Source organism: Triturus cristatus, chromosome 2_1, assembly GCF_964204655.1.
Source record: "Triturus cristatus chromosome 2_1, aTriCri1.1, whole genome shotgun sequence".
NCBI lineage: Eukaryota > Metazoa > Chordata > Amphibia > Caudata > Salamandridae > Triturus > Triturus cristatus.
In genome coordinates, this window is record NC_140581.1 from 238,474,334 (window position 1) to 238,493,430 (window position 19,097).

General features: G+C 49.3%; 1 protein-coding gene across 2 annotated transcripts in view; it reads right to left on the reverse strand.

The window, feature by feature from the left end:
* MTMR12 (myotubularin related protein 12) overlaps positions 1-19,097 on the reverse strand; it is a 674,853-nt gene that overhangs the window by 307,125 nt on the left and 348,631 nt on the right. For both annotated transcript variants that reach the window (XM_085630615.1, XM_085630625.1), the window contains one exon: positions 13,007-13,100. In XM_085630615.1, the coding sequence (XP_085486741.1) occupies positions 13,007-13,100 (94 nt within the window). The remainder of the gene's footprint in view (positions 1-13,006; positions 13,101-19,097) is intronic.

Sequence of the window (19,097 nt, forward strand, 5' to 3'; positions counted from 1 at the left end):
ATTAACGCCTGGTATCTGCGCGACCCCACCATTCGTGCCGACTTGATCACATCCTTGCAGCGCTATTTTGAGGAGAATGTGGGGTCGGTCCCATCTGCCATCTCCCTATGGGAGGCTTTCAAAGTGGTTCTTAGAGGGGAGGCCCTCTCCTTTATTGCCAGTGCCCGGCGGCGTGAGCGGGAGGAGGTGACCCGGGTGGAGGCCGAGATTGCGGAATTGGAGGGTGACCTGGGGAACGGGGTAACAGACGCCAAGTTACATGTTCTGCAGTTAAAGCAGGCGGCCTACCGGGCCCTCGTCACGGAGGCGGCCAGGGGCCTTGGTAGAGAGCAGCAGGGGCGCTTGTATGATGTGGGTGATAAGGCCGGTAAATTGATTGCGTGGTTGGATAAGAGAGAGAGAGCGAGCCGAGTGGTGCCTTTGATTGAGAGTGTGGATGGTGCGTGTGCCACGGAGCCGGAAGCCATTGTCTCCTGTTTCGCGGATTATTTCCGCGGAGTCTACTCCCCTGCTTCTTCCTGTTCGGAGGCGGACTCCCGTGCCCTGCTTCGGGATATTGCACTCCCCTCCCTTACGGCGGAAGACAGAGATTCGCTGGACGTCCCTCCCACCTCGGACGAAATTGCCTCGGCTATTCGCTCGATTTCATCCGGCAAGGCCATGGGCCCCAATGGCATTCCCATTGAGCTATATAAGTTACGCCCGGATGTGCTGGCACCCCACCTGCGTGCGATGTTCCTCGCGGCCCACTCGCAGGGCTCCCTCCCGCCGGACCAGCGTCTGGCCACAATTGTGGTAATCCACAAGGAGGGGAAGCCCCGTGAACGGGTCACATCCTATCGGCCGATTTCGCTTTTGAACGCGGAGCCCAAAATCCTCGCCAAGGTGTTGGCTAACCGGTTGGTTGGCGTGGTGGGCGATTTGGTCCATCAAGACCAATCGGGCTTTATCCCACACCGCAACACGGCTCTTAATCTACGGCGCTTGCACGGCGTGCTTGCGCGTGTCCCATTTGTGCGGGAGCCAGCCATCTTGGCGTCCTTGGACGCCACCATGGCGTTTGATACGCTCGAATGGCCATATCTCTGGGCGATGCTCGCGAAGTTTGGGTTCGGCCCGGGTTTCATCAGCTGGGTCAAATTACTGTATTCGGGCCCGATGGCGCAGGTGGTGGTGAACGGGCGTGTGTCGACCCCGTTCGCGCTGGGGCGGGGCACGCGACAGGGTTGTCCCCTGTCGCCTCTTCTGTTCGCCCTGGCCCTGGAGCCCCTGGCGGAGTGGCTGCGGTGGCACCCTTCCATCCGTGGTCTCCGCTGGACCCCCGAGCACGAGGACCGCGTGTCCCTCTACGCGGACGATATCCTTTTGTATCTCGCCTCCCCGCGCAAGTCCCTGATCGTCCTAGTTGATGTTTTGCGCTCCTTCGGTCGCAACTCAGGCCTAGTCATTAACTGGGCGAAATCCTGCGTCTACGTGCTTTCCGGGGAGGCTCCGGTCCTGCCGCGGGACTGCCCGATCCAGATTGCCTCCCAGGGTTTCCGGTACTTGGGTATATATATCACTCTTGACCCGGAGGCCCGCTATGAGCGGAATCTGCTGCCCCCTCTCCAGCGTTTGAAGGAGGATGTGGTGCGCTGGCGGCGTCTCCCGCTCTCGCCGCTCGGTCGAGCGGCCTTGTTTAAAATGATGTCCTTGCCGCGCTTCCTCTACGCCCTCCAGAACACTATGGATATGGTCCCGGCACGCTACTTTCGTGAGGTGGAGGGCCTTCAGCGGCGCCTGTTCTGGGACGGGAGGCCGCGTATTGCTCTGGCTAAACTGACGCTCCCGTGGTACGATGGAGGGGTCGCCCTCCCGGACATTAAACGGTATTACTGGGCCTCCCAGCTAGCTGCAATTAATCATGGCCTTTACGGGCCCGCCCTGAACCCGGCATTCGAGATGGACAAGATGCTCCTGCCCGGTGGCGATTACAATCGAGCGCTGTACTCTGGCGCGCCTGACTCCCGTCTGACGGGACCGACGCGTGTAATGGTGCGGGTTTGGCACGCGGCTAATGCAGCTATGGGGTGGAAGGACCGTTTGACCCGGGCGTCGCCACTGTATGCCTCTGAGAGACTGGGCTCCCTGTGGACATCGAAGGGCTTCGAGAAGTGGGACACGATCGGAATCAGCACAGTGGGGGATCTCTGGACGAGGGGGGGATTCAAAACTTTTGAGACGCTGCAGGCGGAGTTCCAGCTGCAGGGCAGTGAGTATTTTCGGTACCTGCAGGTCCGCCATGCGCTGGGCTCCGTCTTCCCGGATGTTGCATCCATTCCGGAGTCTTCCCCCCTGGAGGACAGAGTGCTGGATGGCCATGTCCCGGACAGCACGATCTCCCTCATATACAAGAAGCTGATTAATGATAGACCGTGCCTGTTAACTAGTCTACGCGAGGCTTGGGTGGCCGACGGGCTGGAGCTGGACGACGAGGATTGGATGTCCGCGGTGGCCTCTCCGAAAGAGGTGGCCATCCCGGCTCGCCTTCGTTTCGTCCAGCTCAAGATTCTTCACCGGGTCTACGTGACGGGGCCGAGGCTTCTACGTATGGGTTTTGCCATGGACGGACTGTGTAAGCGTGGCTGTGGTGCGTTGGCGACTTTTATGCATATACTGTGGGAGTGCCCGAAGGTGGAGCGATTCTGGCGTGGTGTGCATGAGGTCCTGCGTGTGGTCACGCGTGTAGCGCTGCTGCCCGAAGCGAGGAGGTGCTTGTTGAATGTATGGGAACCGAATGACTACTCGGTTCCGCAGACGCGGTGGGTGACTCTGGGATACATGATAGCGAAACGTGATATTGCTCAATTGTGGGGATCCCAGAGGCCCCCTGCGGTGTCGGCCTGGAAAGAGCACATGGATTGGTGTATGTTCCGTGAAAGGGTGGTGTATGTGGCGAGGGGTAAGCCTGGGGCGTGGGTGAAGATCTGGGGCCCCTGGAACGCCTACCGTGGGGGCATTTGTGAGCCACCACAGCTGCCGGCTGCCTCGCCTGCTCCGTCTCCCTAGCTGGACCCTCTTGCTCGGCCGCGGGCACGCGGCCCCCCAGTCCTTGATCTCCTCCCATCCCCCTCTTCAGATCTTTCCTGCCAGTCTGGATCCCCCACTATGGAGCAAGTGTTGTCATCTTGAATCTCGGGTTGCCTTGCGGTTGTGGTTTTTTGTTGATGTTGTTAGTCCTTAAAATGAAACCGTACTCTGTGGCAGGACGCCGTGAGGCCTGCACCGTTGATTACTCCTGTGTTTCTACTGTACACCGCTGAGAGACCTTTACTGTCTGTATGTACTATATTTGTGATGCTTTAGCGGCCGGCCGTGCGGTTGTAGGCCCATACCTGTAACCTTTTTATGGATGCAATAAACGGTTTCAAAAAAAAAAAAAAAAAAAAAAAAAAAGAAAGCTCGAACTTGAGTCTGGGTGGTTGGAGGGGACCAGTCCTTGATGGATTGTATCTTACTCTCCAGTGGTTGAACTTGGCCTCCACCTACAAGGTGGCCCAAATATACAACCTTACTCTGCCCTATCTGGCACTTTGTAGCCTTGATAGTGAGGCCTGCCCTTTGCAGAGCCTCAAGAGCCTTCTTCAGGTGGATCAGGTGATCCTCCCAGGTGGAGCTAAAGACAGCAATGTCATCAAGATATGCTGCGCAAAAGTCATCCAACCCAGTAAGGACTTGGTTCACCAGCCTTTGGAAGGTGGCAGGTGCATTCTTCAGACCAAAGGGCATCACCACAAACTGGTAGTGCCCACCTGGGGTTGAGAATGCTGTTTTGGCCTTAGACTCCTCAGCTAATCTGATTTGCCAATAGCCAGCTGTTAAGTCAAATGTGCTCAAAAACTTTGCAGAAGCTAGTTTGTCTATGAGCTCATCTGCCCTTGGAATAGGGTGTGCATCTGTCCTGGTGACAGCATTGAGTCCTCTGTAATCCACACAGAACCTCATCTCTCTCTTGCCATCTTTGGTGTGAGGTTTGGGGACCAGAACCACTGGGCTAGCCCAGGGGCTCTCTGAGGGTTCAATGACACCTAATTCCAGCATTTTATGTACCTCAGCCTTTATACAGTCCCTGACGTGGTCAGGTTGTCTGTAAAGTTTGTTCTTTACAGGCAGACTGTCACCAGTGTCCACCACATGGGTACACCAGTCAGTTTGACTAGGTATCAAGGAAAACATATGTGAAAATGATTGTAGAACCTGTCTACATTCAGTCTGCTGATGGGCAGTGAGGTTGCCTCCAAGGGTCACTCCTTCAACTGAGCCATCTTCAGGGTTCTGAGACAACAGGTCTGGGAGAGGGTCACTCTCTTCCTCCTGTCCCTCATCTGTAGCCATGAGCAAGCCCATGTCTGCCCTGTCAACATATGCTTTAAGCCTGTTAACATGGAGTACCCTGTGGGGACTCCTGGGAGTTCCTAGGTCGACCAAGTAGGTGACCTCTCCCTTCTTTTCCAGGATTGTATGGGGTCCAGACCATTTGTCTTGGAGTGCTGCTGGGGCCACTGGCTCCAACACCCATACCTTCTGTCCTGGCTGAAACTCAACCAAGACAGCCTTTTGGTCATGCCAAGCTTTCTGTAAGGCCTGGCTTGCCTCAAGGTTTTTGGATGCCTTCTCCATATACTCAGCCATCCTGGAGCGGAGACCAAGTACATAGTCCACTATGTCTAGCTTAGGCTTTTTGAGAGGTAACTCCCAGCCTTCCTTCACCAAACACAGTGGGCCTCTCACAGGGTGCCCAAACAACAATTCAAAGGGGCTGTAGCCAACTCCTTTTTGTGGGACCTCTCTGTAAGCAAACAGAAGGCAGGGTAGAAGGATGTCCCATCTTCGCCTGAGCTTTTCAGGTAATCCTTTGATCATACCCTTTAGGGTCTTGTTGAATCTCTCAACAAGCCCATTGCATTGTGGGTGATAAGGGGTGGTGAACTTGTAGTTGACACCACATTCCTTCCACATAGCTGTTAAGTATCCTGACATAAAGTTGGTACCTCTGTCAGATACTACCTCCTTAGGAAACCCCACTCTGGAGAATACTCCCAGCAGGGCCCTGGCCACAACAGGTGCTGTAGTGGTCCTAAGGGGAATTGCCTCTGGATACCTGGTGGCATGATCCACTACCACCAGTATAAATCTGTGCCCAGATGCAGTGGGAGGATCCATGGGACCCACTATGTCTATTCCCACTCTTTCAAAGGGAACCCCCACCACAGGTAGTGGTATCAGGGGGGCCTGTGTTGTGCCACCTGATTTGCCACTGGCTTGGCAGGTAACACAGGAGCGACAAAACTCCTTTGTATCTTCATTCATATGAGGCCAGTGAAAGTGAGGGACAAGTCTGTCCCAGGTCTTGTTCTGGCCTAGGTGTCCTGCTAAAGGAATATCATGGGCCAAGGTAAGAAGGAAGCCCCTAAATTGCAGAGGTATAACCAACCTCCTGGTTGCACCAGGCTTGGGGTCTCTAGCCTCTGAATAAAGGAGCCCTTCATCCCAATACACTTTATGGGTACCTTGAGCATTCCCAGCAGCCTCAGCAGCAGCCAGCTGTCTGAGGGGTTCAAGAGAGGGACAGGATAACTGAGCCTGCCTCAAGTCAGCCCTTGAAGGTCCCCCTGTCCCCAGAAACTCAACCTGGTCAGGTTCAAGCTCTTCAGGGACAGTTCCTTCAGGGTCCTCTAGATCAGCTTCCTGGGAAGGCTGATCATCACTCTGAGGCAGGGGGGAAGGCACAGCCTTGACCCTCCTGTTCTTCTTCTTGGTAGGTGCTTGGTCCATTGTTCCAGGATCCAAGACCTGTGGTTCAGTGAGGCACTTTTTGGCCTGTGACCAAGGACATGTGATGATATACCTAACATCTCTGCATGAGTCCTGTACTCCACTTCTGACCATAGAGAACTCTCTAGGTCATTGCCCAACAAACATTATACTGGGAGGTCTGCACTAACCACAACCCTTTTGAGGCCAGTTACCCCTCCCCATGAGAAGTTAACAACTGCCACACTATGTGAAGTAGTGGCATTGCTGGCATTGGTCACCAGGTAGTTCTCACCTGGTATGTACTGTCCAGGGTCCACAAAGCCTGGTGTCACCATAGTGACACTGGCACATGTGTCCCTGTAGGCTTGAGCCACTTTGTCATTAATTAAAGGAGTCTGTCTGTACTTGCCCAGGTTACTGGGGCTCACAGTCAGGGACAAATCAATGTCCCCATCACAGATCAAGACTGCCTGTGTCAGGGTTCTGTCTAAGTCAGAATCTCCTTCAGTTCCCATAGTGATTCCCACTACACCCTTTGTCTGGGGACCAACACTGCTAACAGTAGTACTGGGCGCAGGTGCCTTAGGGGCAACAGTGTTGGGGGCTCCACCCTTTTTGCAATCACTAGTCCAGTGAGTTGTATTTTTACAATGATTGCACCAGGGTTTCTTTTGACCTTCTTTCTTCTTTTTGGACTGTTGTTGGGACCCACCCTCCTTAGCAGTAGTTTGGGGCCCTGTTGAAGACTTCTGGTCTTTAGATTTCTGATCTCCACCCTTTTGGTCTGTTTTCTTCTGATCACCCCCTTGGCCCTGGTTCTGGTTCTTTTGCTTAACCCTGGTTCTGACCCATTTGTCTGCCTTCTTTCCCAATTCTTGGGGAGAGGTCAGATCAGAGTCAACCAAGTGTTGATGCAGTTGCTGGTTTTGACAGTTATTTAAAATCTGTTCTCTCATCATCAAATTATACAATCCTGTAAAATCAGATACCTTACTTCCCAGCAACCAACCCTCCAAAGCCTTAGTGGCACATTCAATGTATTCAGACCAGTCCTGAGTCTGTGTCTTCTGGGTGTCTCTGAACATTAACCTGTACTGTTCAGTGGTTAAGCCTAACCCATCAACTAGAACACTCTTCAGGACTCTGTAGTTTCTGACATCCTCTTCTCTAACAGTGAGGAGTCTGTCTCTGCCTCTTCCCTCAAAGGAGAGCCAGAGGATTGCTGCCCACTGGTCTTCAGGAACCTGCTGTACTTTGCAGGCTCTCTCAAGAGCAGTTATCCACTTGTGGATGTCATCCCCACTTTTGTAGGGGGGCACAACCTTAGACAGGTTTCTATTATCGAAAATCCTATCTTTGTCCTTCGGGACAATGCTGCCACCAGTGGGTATAGACCCACTCTCTTTATGCTGTCTAGCCTTGCTCAGTTTCTCTTCCATCAGGGCTACTTCTAGCTTCTGCTTCCTGATCCTCAGCTGGGCTTCTTGCATCTTGGCCTCATGTTCCCTCCTCTGAGGGGTGGTCATCCTTCTCCTGGAGTGACCTTGAGAGCCTCTAGAGCCATGGGAAGCATTGGAGTCACCTGAGCGATTCCTTTGCCTTCCAAGCCCTGTGTTAAGTCCACTGGGGAGATCCAGTGGGGTGAACCCACTGTCAGTCCCCAATAGCCTTGGTTTAGCTGGGCCAAGTATAACACTTGGCACTGGGCTAGTTCTCCCTTCATCCTCACCACTGTCTGTATCCCCCTCACTTTCCTCCTCTGTAGTATGGTTTTCATCTAAGGGATGGCTATTGGAAAGGGGTACCTCAGTGGCATCTTTAGAAGGGGGGCCTCCTGTTCCTGTCCCTAAGGGGGCTAACTGGGAAGCTCTCTTGAGCTCTCTTTGATTCTCATCATCTTGCAAGAGTGCTCTGAGCACAGCAGAGGTAGGGTTCTTGGGCTGTTTAAGGCCTCTAAGAGTTGCCAACTGCCTGAGCTCATTCTGATTAAGGGTAGCAAAGATGGATGGTGCCCTCGGGGGGTCACTCTCAACAGAGATGGGTACAGTGGACCCCTCTGCCCCAGCCATTGCTCTTAAGTGTGGGTGGATGTGTTGCAATCTACCTACACTTGGGTTTACCTACTAAACCTATCTAGTAGTTGTAGTCAGGGTGTGCTACTCCCTTTGCTCTACAACAACTAAGCTCAGTAGAACTTAAGTATATCTAATCTTGTTTTATATGTACCTACAGGTACCTATGTGATCTTTCAATTGGTAACCAAGAGATTACAATGGTAAAACACAGCAAGCTCAAATCCAACCGCTGCTCACCAATGTGAGAAGTTGGCCTGGTATATGCTGTTCACTAGTTCTAGTGACCACCTTGTACCATGCCAAGCAACCCTTATGGTGTGGTTGTAAGTCAACCTTTTTGGACTAGCTGCCCTAGTGGTAGCGTAGGCTAAGCAGTCTTTGAGGCTAAACTCGTGAAGCGTGTTAAGCAAGCTGTTTTACCAATAGTAACCCCCTTTTATACCAATGAAAGGACACCACACAGATATATATTCTAAATATATATGTATTTATTTCTCAAAGTAACCCCTAGTCTCTTTATGAGCACAGGAGCACAAATCGTCAAACAAGATTATCACAGAATACACAGAAGTTGCACTTTATATGGATAGGCCCTGGTGGCCACTCGAACCATATACTAAAATAGTGGTATAAGTACCACGAACAGAAAAGGGAAAAGGCCTAGGGCCTCTAGAATCGCTGGGCCTACAAGGAGCTAACGTCAGTTAGTGACCAGGAGGTCCACGGGTGGCGTGTGCAGAGCAAATAGTCACACGCGTGCTCCCATAGGTTTCAATGGGTGCGTAAAAAGTACAAAGTTACTGCAAAAGGAATCTTCCGGATGACCTAGGAACTTAAGATTTGGAACACAGGCACTAGAGATGTAATACTACACTTGGGCACAGGAGTGCCAGCTTTACCTCACCCACAGGAAGCGGGTGCATAGGCCTCGAAGTGCGTCGGGTTTCTTCTATCGGTTCCGTGGGGCCTGTAGACAAAAGTGCTGCAGGCGGTCGGTCGGGAAGAGATGCAGGGGATCCAAGAGTGGATCGGAGATGTTGAAGACCTGTAAGCAGAGGGGACAGTGTTCACAGTCACTAGCCAGTGACCAGCGTGGCACCAGGTGGGTACCAGGCGATGTCGGGTGCAAACAGGAAGGAAGGTGTAGCTTGACTCTACAGCCACGTGGTCCCTGAAGGTCGACGACGTCCAGGAGTCGAGTCACGAGCTGTCCCACGCAGGCTCTCGCTGTCGGCGGTGTCGGCGACTTGATCAAAGCAAACAAGCCTTGGCAAAAGCAATTGTTGTAGGGAAGGAGATAAGCTGATGGCTCTGACCAGCAAGGTCAGAGGAACTGCTCCTTTGGAGGGGAGCAAGGGCCAGTCTGGAGCAACCAGACCAGCGGTGTTTGTCGTAGATTTCGTCGCCAAGATGGCCACTAGCCAGCGGGCCAGCAACCGGTTAGGCGCGTCGAGTGGCAAAATGCAGAAGGGCCCCACGCAGATCGTGGAGATGCTGGAGGGCTCACCTTTGGTACAGATGCTGCTCGAGGGTTGGGCTTCTCAGGACCCAAAGCACAACTTGGAGGGAGCCTCGGTTGTTGCACTGGTCAGCTTGTCGTAGTCGTTTCAAGATGGCTGGCTCCACGTGTCTCGGTGCCTCCACGGGTCTCCTCTTTGCAGGGACTGTGGATCGGGCGGTGAGAGGTCTGGAGGTCCAGGTCTTGTCAGTCTCTGGGCTCGGGCTCCGGCGGGAGGCGGCGGCAAAGCAGACGTTGATTCGCTGGATGGCGCTTGCGTTAGCAAGGTGGTCACTCCCTGACCACAGGGGAGATTGGCTTCAGTCCTCTGTGCAGCAGAGCGTCGAAGTTCCCGTCTTCTTCTTAGTGTTAAGTTGATTCCAGGATGTCTGAAGTCTTAGGACACAGCTCCTACCTTTAAGCGGATTCTAGGGGCCGGACTACCTGCTAGGTCCCTCCCTATGGGTGGGACCAGGAAGGGGGGGTGGTTACACCCCCAATCCTTTGTCCAGCTCGCCCCAGGCCCGGGACTGGTGTGCCCCAGGACCGGTTTGAACTGGCATATGCACCGAGGCTCCTTGTGAGCCACAGGCATGTCTGGTTTCTTTCAAGCCCTACCTGACCAATACCCAAAATCCTGTCTGGGGTGGTGCACGCACCTCCCCTGGCAGGAAACCCTTTGTCCACACCTCCCAAGCTGGAAGGACTCCCAGCAGCAGGAGGGCAGACTTGTGTCTGTGGTGGCAGCATCCATTTTGTGGAGCTGAGGCTATGTCTGATTTTACCCGGGTTTCAGGTACTGTACATGTCGTGTCCCTCTAGAAGGGTGGAATGCTAACCCCGTCGCCAGAATTGGCGAGGGGTTAGTATTCCAATTCGTATGACACCTTACTCGACATGTTTTGATAAAGCCAAACCAAAGATAGCATTTAACCGCGAGGTTCATAATGCACTTAAGAGTATATGGTATGACGATATCTGGAAACAGTAGAAGGAAGTTGTTCCGACCACTGCAGACAGGCTCAGCTCATGCCAGAGCACCATCTCACATGGAACCAAGCACTCTGCCTTCAGGATTGTTAAGGCCTGCCATAGGAGTGACTTATAGGTTACCAGGTGTCCCATTTAAGGTTAGTTATAGGTATACTACACCTAAGTAAGAGGTGATTACACCAACTTACCCCAGCTGAGTGATCAGCCAGTTGTGTCAAATTGTTAGGCCAAGCCTGGGGTGGCATAATACATGCTGCAGCCCTTGGCAGGCCTTGGGTACACCAATGCCCTGGGTACCTGAGTGTGTGCAACAAATGCTTTACACTGTCCTCTGATACTGCCTTACTGCTTGACCAAGCTACCACTTTAGAGAGTAAGGTTATATCTAACTTTAGCCTCTGCCAAACCTCTGGGGACTGTGGACTCTGTACACCCTGTACTGATTTGGGAACAGTATATACAGAGCCACTTTCTCACACCCTGGTTTTGACGGCTCCTTGAATGTTTCAGGAGCAGACTACAGAATGCACTTGAACATGGGTAAAATTGGAGGGAGCCTGTGTGCAGGAGAGAGTTTCCACCAGCAAATCTTCACCTTCTTGGACCTTGTATGAGTCCACTCCGTGAAAGGCTAAGGCTCGATGTAGGGCTTTGTGGTACGATGTGGTATTGTCTAGAGGGAATGTTTGACAGGTTCCGAGACAGGTCCGGGTCAGTGTCCCCAGTGGACAGCACTTCAAATTCTACAGTGCTCACTAAGCAGCAACATCCAGGATATGGAGGATGCACTAGGAGTAGACACAGGCACAGACTTCAATTAAAGTAAGTACGGGTCCCAGGAAAAGGGGGGTGGGAAAGGGTGGCGGTTATTTCTACCAGAAATGTTTGACACATGTTTTTAACATTGCAGTGTGTGACAATAAGACTGTCCGCTTCAACCTGCATCTTATGAGACACTGTGCACATTTGAGCACCTACATGTATAACTTGGTAATTTAGCTCTTCCCAGCTAATCAGTTGGCCCTTTATGATTGAATCCTACTCCTAATATATACATGAAGACAATAACCAGCCTTAGTACAGCATAGACTACCAAATCACCCAGTGCAAAGATTTATTTAACCATATGTTATTTACAATGCCTCGAATGATGGGCCATGGGCAGATTACAACGTTACTGCTATAGACACTTAGTCCGTTATTCCTGCCATTTAATAATGAAATGAAATGAAAATGAAATTTATAAAGGGCGACTATTACCCTAGGATGTCTAGGCGCCAACTCAGTAAGAAAGACTGAGAAGCTTATTGGTTAAAATGCCAAGTTTTAAGCACCTTCCTAAATGACGTCGCTCACACTTCCGAAGGGTGGCATATATTGGCTTGAAGCAACTTCACAAAGCATGCGCTGCGCCTTACACGGCTGTTTGCAAGATGGGGAAAATGCAATAAGAAACACTGGGCACAATATCTGGGACCCACCACCACCCACCTGTCACATTTTTACATTTATTTTTACATTCAAAAGGCCCCACTCAGCCCATATATCAAGTGTGTATAAGGCCTCCGGAACATAAATACCGACATTTTTGGAAGGGACATTGTGCTGTCTATTTGGTCAATACCTCCATCAGGTCAATATGTAATGGAGCAACATCGCTCACTCAGACACAATTACGTTTTTAGAATACCTTTCCCTGGAAGTACTAAGATCAACAGATAGTACTGAGAACAACATAAACCCCACCCTACTATAATGGTATCTTCATTGTTGAAAGTTTTTGGAGACAGTTTGTCAATAATGGTGATTATCGCTTTTATTGGTTCATGAGGTGCATGTTTTGTTCTTTTCTTCTGTCTCAGAATATGGGCATCAAGAAATATCTTTGAAGATTTGAGAGTGAATGTGCTTACTGTGATATCTTTATTAGATATCAGGCATGTGCCATCCAATTCTCTAAATGGATTTGGTCTAAAAAGATCCTGACGAAAGCCAGTAGACCTAGTAGGGCAAGAATGGCTGAAACATGTAGATCACAGTTGTAAGATGTGAAGGATCAGTGATATACACCACACACATCTCCTTTGTTTTTAACCTTGCCCCTACCCCCAACACACGTTTAAAGTTTTTATTTCAGAGTAGGAGGTAATTTTAATCGCCACTTCACAGATCCCACCTAATTCTACATCCAGTTACTCTACCTTCTGGTGGAGGTGTTACCTATCTGGGCCATCCTCATGTCCAGGTAGGTGAACCGAAAATGAAGCTAACCACTATGACACACCAGTGAAGATGATATACGCCACTGGCTGAAACTAGTGGGTGAGGGTCTCCCCAAACTTTCTAGCGAGACTCTGGAATTTCTGCCCTTTCTTTACAGTCTATGACACTTTCAAAGTACCCATTAATAGAAGAGATTATCCAGCAAAAACAAAGTTTAGGCAGTCAACAGCTGAAAGGGAATATCATGTACTGGAATAAAACTTAATTGGGACTTTGTGTTGTCTGGTACTTGTAGGAGAACCACCAAGTGATAAACAACCTAATTTCTAAACATATAAACTCTTTTTTACCCAGTATCACATACAAAACAGGGGTTATAGAAGCTCTGCAGGAAGAATCAAACTACAAAAAAAGTTCTTACCTATATAATGAGGAGCAATAGCTGCATATGAGAATAAAAATAAACGTTTAAGTCGTTTAGGACTCTGGATATGATGAATTATCCCACTGACGATCTGTGAAAGGATCAACATGTCAAAGTAGAAAAGACAATGTATATCAAAATACAAAGAGAAAACAATTTGAGATTAAACCGTGGATTAAAGAAATAAACAACGTGGTTTAGGACTGATACAGTACTTTAAACAATAACACTATTTCAAGTTGCAATAAAATGGATCTATTTTCAGAGCAAACTATAATTACGAACTAGTGCAAAGGAATATTTTGAGAGAGCAATAGCTGGGTGGTAGACCATACTGCCAGTTCTGCCAGCAAGCTTTAAGATCATGCACTGCGATATTGTCTATTTGTATCACACTGTGTGGCTCTTTCCCTACAAACAGAAGTTATATTTGGCTACTGAACTTTACACAAGGCCATTCAATTCAATTCAAAAAACTTTATTCGATCATAAATTAATGATCATAAAAGTACATACATACATAAGTATAAAAACATGAGGATTCAGCAAATTTTAGATTAATCATATGTCATGAAAATGGTGCTTTTCCTCAAACATATCGATTTTAAAATATATACAGCAGTAAAATAGCAGATGTCCTGTGAATTAAGTCCAAATAAAAGCCCCATGGCTGAAACAATATTGAATACATTGTATTTTTTAAAAAGTGGTTTCAGGTATATTTTTCGAAGATGGAGATAAAGAGGGCACAACAATAAAAAATGCTCCGTACTTTGTTTAGTAGTCCCGTCACACGGACAAGGGGCGGTAGTATAAGTCTTCATTACAGGATACGCAACAAGCAAATGAACAGTCCCCATCCGGAGTCTTGTCAACACAAATTGGTGAGAACGAATAGTAACCAGTTTAAGGTATCCTGGGGGCCCCATTTCTTCCTTATTATATTTGTCATAAAAGACATGTGAGGAGAACTGGACAGTAGCTGCATTACGCTTCATCATGCTAACCCTCAAAAATTCATGTTTAATCTCGGTCTTCGTGATATCTAAAACACAGGAAGGGTTATCACAAACCCTAAAATTAAAAAGAACATCAAATGTTCGAATAATATAGTTAAGCCATGGGATACGGGAACATTTATCCAAGTGAAGACAATCAGAGATTATCTTTCTTGTAAAACCAGTCTGTTCCTTCGACCAAATAGATCTCCATACTAACAGAGGTCTTAGTCTGATCAGGTCAGATAGATGTTCTAGACCAGACTCTAGATGGATCAACTTTGTTGAGGAGGAAGATGGCAAACAAAGGAGTTTTTTGATAAATTTGTTCTCCTCTACCTGGAGCATGTTGTTATTACAATGGCCCCACACTCCTGAACCATATAGTGCCAGAGCAACACATTTATGTCGATATAAATACAACATGTCTAATATCCGTCTTGAGCCTAGCTTGGATGCAAACCTAAATAAGCCAAAAGAACACCTGGCCATTTTGGCTCTTACATTTATCATTTCGGAGGTCCACATCCCCCCACTATCAAAAGTGATACCCAAATAACAAAATTTGTCCACCACTGTTATAATTTGGTCCATTACTGTAAAGGGCCTTAAATTCTTAATTTTCTTCCCACAGGGCATTATAAAAGTTTTTGAATTATTAATTTTTAATTTTCTCCCCTTAATAAAATCTGCAAATTTATTCATTAGTTTTTGCAACCCTAAAGGGGTTTGTGAGAGCAGAACCGCGTCATCCGCATAAAGCAAAATTGGGATGGACAAGCCACCAGCAGTCGGTGCATCTGCACTTGTGGACCTTAGTTCCAACTCAATTGCATTAATAAAAAGGGAGAAAAGGAGAGGTGCAAGGACGCATCCCTGCCTAATACCGGATCCAATTTTAACACTGGGGGTGCACTCCCCCGATTGCCCATATCGTATCTTAGCTGTCAGATTCCCATAAAGTTGGGCCAGGAAATAAATAATATCTTGAAGGCCATTCAAAATACACCATGGGTGCAGAGTTTAAATGTAACTTGTGGCATGCTATGTATATTTATACTATAATGAAGAGTCTCCAAAAGCGGATTGTCAATGTGTAGGCAAAAGTGTTTATCCCTATGAGACAGCCTAATTATGAATACAAGTTTATTCTCATAATTTTGCCTGGAAAATAATAAAACAAATGGCATAAAAGTAAATTTTCACTTTTTATCAAAAATCTAGTTCAGTAGTGAAAGTAGATTTTAAAAAGTACACTTTGCACTGCCTGAACGACAAACAGAATGTAACCAATTCTGATGATATTTTTTTATCCCAATGAATGAAATTAGCAATTCAATTAGGCATTACGTGTTTTGAGCAGGAAGGTGCAAAGGTCAAAGTTGAAGACTGGTCCAATGTTACTTCATGGAGACTGGGGGTACTAGAAGACACACTGCTTGCAGGTAGGTAAAGCAGTTGCAGGGCTCAGGCTTTGGGGGTTTAGACAAGCACGTGGGCACAAGGCAGCAACAAACCTGCACCACCAGAGGCACAGGGGTGGCCGGGTGCAGGATGCAAACATCGCATCAGACGCACAATGCAAATCAATGGAGGAACTTGGATTTGAAAACTGACTGCAGGTGATGAACTGGAGAATACATAAAGGAAACCAGCGACAGCAGAGGTTAGTTGGGATGCTGTAGGTCATAGAGATACCGTCGGTCAGGCTCCTAAAGGCCCAGGGGCTTCGGGTGCAGGGGTGTGCTTTGACGTCGGGTTTTTCTTACCTGGACAGGTCGCGATCATGGGGAGCCTTTGGATTCACACTGCAGGCGTCATCGTGGAGTACAGGAAGGGTCAGCCAACACTGGACTCGGACTCAGGATCACAGGGGCACCTGGACACAGGCCCAAGGCGCCGGGTGCAGAGTGGCCAAGGATCACGGATCAGAAGGGCACCAGTCTCTCCTTTGTGTTGCTTTCTTGTGGGCAAAAACCGCTGTCTGGGTGTTCTGGTCTTCTTCAAAGACAGGCAGTCCTCCCAGGGGTTGTGGAGGTCGCTGGCTGCAGGACAGGCGTTGTTGTTTTAGCTGGGTCTTTGAAGCTACAGACAGGCCGGCAGGCTGGGGCCATGTCAGTGGGCGTTCTCTGCACGGCGTCTTCTTCATCCTTCTTCTTAAATCAAAATGAACTGGTTTCAGGGTCTTTGGGAGCCACCTAAATACTAGATTGATGAGCGTTTTAATTGAGTGACAGATAGTGCCAATGGACACCTTACCTGGGGCGACTACACCTTCAATTATGCAACCCTCCTGTGGGAGGAGGCATAGTCCTAGCCCTGATTGGAGGAGTGCCCCATCTTCAAGATGGCGAGGACTGAAAGGTGTACTTCACTTCGCCTCCTTCCCCCTTAGGGGTGGAGTTGGCAGAGCTGGGCACACCTCCTATTCTTCCTAGTTTACCCGCGGCTTTTCCCACCCACACTGGTGAAGTAAACCGGAAGCTGCCATTTGCTGCTAGCAGCAGAGCCTGGGGGTCGCATTACAAAGGAGGCAGGCCTTTGAAACTTCCCTCTCGAGCACAGTGACCATCCTGGGGGAGGAGTTGTGACACCTCTGTCCAGAATGTGCTTTGGTTTCTGGTCCCAGAGAGTGGGGGCTCTCGACCCAGGAGTCCAGACCATGTCTGGTGGTGGCAGGCTGCCTAAAAAATAGTCTGTGACCACACCAGGGTTGGTAGTTTTTAGGGGGCACCTCGAAGGTGCCCTTTGAGTTTGGTTCAATAAATCATACGCTGGCATCAGTATGGGTTTATTGAGAGGAGTAGTTTGGTCCCAAACACTCCTGTGCTCAGAGAAGCCATCACGGTGCTGTGAAACTCAAGTTGCTGAGTTTCCAGCCCATGTACTCTCTATGACTTCCCTGGCACTTACAATATTAAGGAACAGACCTCACTATTGTAGGGGCATATCTGCTCGTGTGGCTATGCCCACACCTGAGATATAGTGCACCCTGCCTTAGGGCTTCTAAGGCCAGCTAGAGGGGTGACTTACTTATACCTTAAGCAGTGCTAGTTGGCATGTAACACAGGCAGTCTGTCATGTCGGTTTTGTCCTTTTTGTCTGCAACAGGGCATGCATGCTGCAGTGGCAGCCTGCATGGCATAGGTGAGGAGTCCCTAGGGGACTGTCTTCAGTCCTATGCCTTAGGTACCGAGGTACTATTTGCTAAGGACTTACAGGTAGCCTGAAGGGCCAATTGTGGAACAGTTTTAGGGAAAGAACACTGGTACTGGGACATGGACAGCAGCAACCCAGTACCTTACAGTCAAAGCTGCATCAAAAGCTAGGCAAAAAGCTGGGGTACTGCAACAGACCCCATTCTCTAACATTCGTAGTCCAATAACCATCACTACAGATCATTAGCAGTCTTTTCCTAAATCTGAACATGGGCAGAGATCCCCTTGATGTCGGGCTAACTGAGACTTCAGATTCCACTGCACAGTCGGCATATGCCACCAGGTGTGCTCGGTCAGCAGGATACAGGAGCCCATCAATCTCAGCAGACTCAGAGTCGACCTCACTGAAATCCAGGACAAAAGCTCCAAGACCGGCAGCATAGCCTAAATGTCCTGTACTCTCCTTTCTCTGGGAAAAGCTCAAAACCAAACCATGTTGAGAATGGCTCAGAAGAAGGGGAGTGTCAGAGTCATATGTGACTGTCACATTGATAGTGAACGCCAAAGATGACAGGAGGTTTGCAGTTCTCTGGAGGTGGTTGACAACTGCCTGGAACCCATGACCTCTGAAGATATGCTGTACCACTACCATCGCTTTCATGAACAGCCGGGGGGCACTGTTGAGATCAAAGAGGAGCACAGCAAACTGAAAAGGCCCCTGCCCCACCACAAACGGCAAATAGCCCTGATGGACCCATAAGACGGGTATATAGAAATAGGTGTCCTTTTGATCCAATGCCACCATCCAGTCTCCTGGATCAAGAGCAGACAAGACTTGTTCCAGAGTGAGCATTTTGAATTGGTCCTCCCATAGGAAAGAATTGAAAGGGCTCACGTCTAAAATAGGATGAATGCTTCCGTTCTTCTTTGGGACCTAAAAGTAGCTGCATTAACTGCCACAACTCACTGCTGGCACAGGCCCCCTCTCAATAGCCCCTTAGAACAAAAGAGGTTGCACTTCCTGCTACAATATGGGCAGAAGGCCCTCCCCTCAGTCCTTCCGGAGATGGAGGAAGGTGCAGCAGAGCACTGGATGGGGAAAATGTACCTCTTATGGACAAGTTGGAGGATACTCCTGTCCAATGTTATTGACTGGTAACCCAGTAAGAAACGTTGGATCCTGCCTCCAACAGGGTGACTGTGCTCTGTGCCAAAGGAGTCTGAGCAAGAGACTGACTGGTGAGCTACCCGTGTCCGCAGGGTCTGTGGGTACCACGGACTTGGCTGCGAAATTGCTGGCACCTTGCGGAGACTGGAGTTGCTGTCGGCATCGGGCACCTCTGCCGCAACCACAAAAGGAACGGTAAGGTGGATGTGGCTGGCAAGGCAGGGCATACAAGTCCAAGGAGAGCTCTGCAGCCCTGCTTTTTTTTAAGCACTCCAGAGTGGAATGTGCCTTGTCCCCAAACAGGGAAGTCCTGTCAAAGGACATGTCCACAAATGGACATTGCATGAAAAGCCAGTTGATCACAACGAGGTGCAGCAATGGACAGCAAAACTAGCACCAGCGCTTCAACCAATGGAATCCGTGATAACCAAGCCACAACAGATTGTGAATTTGGCAGCGTCACGGCCGTCCTGTATGGCTTGGGTTACTACAGGGTGAAAGTCTTATGGGACACCTGGTAGGACTTGAGTAATAGAATCTTAGAGGACTTGGGAATAGGGGTCCAGTAGTCGACTGGCATTGACTGACCTGAAAACCAAACTAGTGAAAGAAAATACCTTCTTTCCAAAGGTCTTCACTTTCTTGGACAACTTACCTAGGGCAGTAGTCTGGAAAGCACTAGGGCTTGTCCAACTAGTGGAAGATTGCATCACCTAGCTCTCAGGAGGCAAAAAAAGGTGGGGCTGCTAGGGCAGGTCTGTTGC